Raw genomic sequence first — 3,928 nt, 5'->3', positions numbered from 1 at the left:
AACAGACAGTTCACCTGCTGCTAACATGGTGATTCTGCGATGGGGCAATGGGTCATTCCCATGAAGTCAAAAAGTGACTCCTGTCATCAGCGTAGACTTTCCAGAATTCGGATTTTGTGAATATGACGTCGTTGAATTATTCCCATCTGTGATTTTATCTTCTTTCTCCTTTTCAAGGGGAAAGAGAAGCATGCTTCAGAAGGTCAGTGAAAATTGTAGTCTGCCCCTGTTGGATCGAATCCCAGACGACAGATAGCGGAAAATATATGCATGAATTAAAATAAAATATAATATAATATGAACAGTGATTTTGGCTTTGAATTCTTGAATCCATAAAAGGTTGGAGATTGAAAAGCTCTCCAAAACGTAGATCGAGAACGAGATCGAGAACGAGATCGTTGATGAATGATCCTCCATATAAATCAAAACAATGAATAGAAAAGCTCTTGAGAAGATAGCTTCCCAAGAGGCCAGACGCAGCAAGCCCTTAAGGGCTGCTCCTTTTAATGAATGTGTTATGGCCAGTCCAGCATATAAATTTCGGAACTGGGAGAAGTTGGGATTCGCTGGGAGGTCTGGGGATCAGAAAACGAACTGGCTAAGATCGGAAACTAGATAAGATTACACCCGACCTACACCTTGGGGACCTTCCAAGGCTCCATCCTGAAAAGGGAACCAACGCCGAATGGGTTATGCCGGTATCCTGGCATAATATTGGACACTAGCAAGCAGACCAAGCGAAGGCGGGGGGTGGGTTAGAATAACTCAAAGCTTGGACAAGGGTAGCATTTGTCGCATCAAGCTTACTATTCTTTTAGCAACTAACTACGGATTTCCTCGCTTGCATGTTTGGGAAATTGAGAGTATATCCATCACGAACTACGGGAAACATGAAAGGGAACAAACCCTGTTGTTTGTAATTTTGTCTATCTACCTCTGTGTGAAGTAACGAGCTGAGAGGAGAAGAAAAGTCACCTCTTGCATAAATGCCTCAACGGTATAGATCTGTACATGTAACCACAGTACATACATACGCCTTGGGATCCACATCGATAAAGCATAGCGCTGTGGCCCATGACACACGAGTCATGTAGGGAAGAAAGTCCCCATGTATGTACAGTACATACATGTACGGAGTACATTGGAAAGTGATGGCAAAAATTCTAAGGTTATGGATGAATGCAGGGCGGGTAGAGCTTGCATTCGCCTGCTATATGAGACAGCTGTTAAAGCGCATGTCTTCGGTGTTCCACAGACAGAGGCATTCTGGCCACTTGTACCTCAGAGCACTCTGGAACATGGTAAGGAACTTGAACTTCTTAAGGGAAAATAAATCATTCTGCTATTATCCCGGTAGGGCTTTCTTCCACGTGTTACCTAACTGTTTTGACACGCACTTACATAGTTACTGGAAGATGCCTCTCAAATCGATATGCGGGCTTATAATTATGATGGAGCTTTTCCCACCCGAAATAAGTTTGCTGCAGCTCGGGTGAAGAGAAAAGGACGTTACCCTCAGCTACGCAAATAACACATCTCTAACAGCATCTATCATATCAATGAACAGGATGTCTGGTGGGGGGAGGGACAACTTGTTCCCTGAGTCGTCAGCTAGCTTCGAAGTAAAAGTGGGACTACATAATTTGGCGATTTACTTACCATTCGCCACACAGGAAGAAATGAGCTTCGAACACTCTCGCCTGTGTTAGAGAATCGTATACGAGCATTCCCTCCTTCGTGGGCTCGTCCTGTTCAGTATAAGACCAAGCCATGGGGTGTTGAACCAAACCACTCTCGCTATAAGGTCTTGGCTATCCCGGAGGAATGCATAGAACACCCCGAAAGATCATTCTAGACAGAGTGTGGCCCGGTTGGCAAGCTGCAGACTAGTCCTTCGATGTGGCTTTGGAGTGCATACACCTGTCGGTTTTAGCGGTGTGCCACATGAATGAGGTATCTAAAAAATACTCATGTTGAGAGGATGCTCCTCTGCGCCCTTCTTCGCTTTTCTTTTTGGTATGAGGCATGCTGTCTCGCCTAGCCTGGATCTGTGCTGCTTTTATGTAGTTATTGTAATGGCTATCAAATATTTATCTACGGTGCTGCCGGCATTCTCGATCATGTAGCCATTGTCATGGCTCTTGACATTCTGGAGGAATTTTATCGGCTTCCAATGAGGCCCAGGTTTCATCACATCTTCAAATATACCAGTCTGAGACCGGTACAGACGTAGTCCGTTCATAATGATACGGCTGAAGGCTGTGCTTGTTTAACACGCTCTCTTATTTGTCATTAGTTAGTCAACACTGTAGGTTATGGAAGAGTTAGTGCACCCTGTGCGTTGTTTTGTGTCAAGTTCAGCGCATGCAATCTCAATGGAGTCACCTTGAGGGCTTGATGGGGATGCAGGAAATCGCCCGAAATGGAAAACAAGGTAAACAATAGTAAAAATAAAGTAAATAAAATCCGAAAGAGGAAAATCTCAGAGAAAGGTCACCCGTCAAATCCCAGCACAATCTCTTGACATCATCAGGGTTTCAAGTTGAGATCTTGCCGCCATGGTTCGGCAAAGAGTCCTGAGCCCACAAGCATCTATGGTAAACACCTTAAGATTTCGTACTGGGGCTGACCCAAAAAATCAGCTAGACCAGAACCATGGTTGTCTGGGTCACACGCTCGATAAGCATGGCCTGTGAGAGATGTCATCTCTTCACCATTATTTTCCCGAACGAAGGGAACATGGGTCTGGTTTTTCTCGAACATTACCTTAAACTTTCCCTATTTATCAACTATTCCTATTACGTGTTGAAAAATGACGCAATTGCTCCATAGACCAACTCGAGTAATGCATCCGTTATCATTTGACTTTTCAGCAGCGGCAGCAGGCCTCAATGTTTTCACTGACGGAGATCGAATCCCACACCAGTTGAAGTTGATGAGGCTGTTTGTTTCAGATGCCGTTGATCAAAAAGAGACCATGTTGATCCTGGTTGGGCGCTACCTCTTTGCGTGGCTGGAGTGGTCTTCGGGAATGGTTCTCACTTCTTCATCTTTGATTAATTGTACCTTCTTCTGGCCTCCCCGATCTCGATCAATGATCAGATAATGTGGACAGTGGAACAAACCTCCCACAGATGTGTGGGCCGGTCCCATTTTCGATGATACCTTTTATGCACTGCGTATTGATTGAACCATGCATGGCAGAAATGGGGAAATATGGAAACGGTATTGCTGATGCCGATTCCACCAGCAATTGGGAGAGGCCGAAAACTTTGGAGCTGATTGTAGTTAAAGTTTAGTAAAACTTGCGCCGGCGGTAACTACACCAACACAAACCCATTGTTTGATTTCGGGATTTATTACCACGGTTTGATCGGCGCCGTTAGGGAAGGTTTCTCCCTCTTTAGCGAGTCGTCAACGGGCTTAACTATCAGAATTCTTATTTCAGCCTTGGTTGTCTGATGAACTGTGTAAGCGGGCTGTCGTTATTTTTCATAGGGTTGGAAAGTCTGCCCCTTCGGACGTGCTGAGCGATGCACAATCGAGGAGGGAAGGTTGTATGTGGATTAACTGGCAGTTTGAACATATCAGATATGTCCGTGGAGAAAACGGGCCTTCATCTAACCTGCGAGGTCAAGTGAGATCAGCCATGCAGAGTCCATGCAACTGTGCTCCTGGCCGGTGGCCTTGCTTCGATATAATGTGCCAGATGCAAATCATAGTGCGCAATACGTTGATGAAGCAGTGTTTGACAACCAGTATAACTGTATAAATCAAAATAAAATAAATCAAGTAAAAGATAAAAAGGAATATCAATATTGTTACTAGCATTGATGAAGATGAAAGGTGTTTTCTCATGCTGATTATTATTATTATTCTTCCGAGGGCCTCGTATGCAAGCAGTGCTTATGACGAGTCCTTGTGGGAT

General features: G+C 44.5%; 1 protein-coding gene across 1 annotated transcript in view; it reads left to right on the top strand.

The window, feature by feature from the left end:
• The window catches only part of HCAG_02458 (predicted protein), a gene marked incomplete at both ends in the record, with an annotated part of 2,690 nt that extends 1,159 nt beyond the window's left edge, over nucleotides 1-1,531 (top strand). Inside the window, 4 exons of the mRNA XM_001542237.1 lie at nucleotides 105-202; nucleotides 616-754; nucleotides 1,186-1,301; nucleotides 1,406-1,531. Coding sequence (XP_001542287.1) covers nucleotides 105-202; nucleotides 616-754; nucleotides 1,186-1,301; nucleotides 1,406-1,531 — 479 coding nt within the window. The remainder of the gene's footprint in view (nucleotides 1-104; nucleotides 203-615; nucleotides 755-1,185; nucleotides 1,302-1,405) is intronic.
• Between the last annotated feature and the right edge of the window lie 2,397 nt (nucleotides 1,532-3,928).

This window comes from Histoplasma capsulatum, genomic scaffold (genome assembly GCF_000149585.1).
Source record: "Histoplasma capsulatum NAm1 scaffold_2 genomic scaffold, whole genome shotgun sequence".
NCBI lineage: Eukaryota > Fungi > Ascomycota > Eurotiomycetes > Onygenales > Ajellomycetaceae > Histoplasma > Histoplasma mississippiense.
Note: the sequence above shows the minus strand (reverse complement) of the source record. Positions and strands in the feature narration are given on the sequence as shown.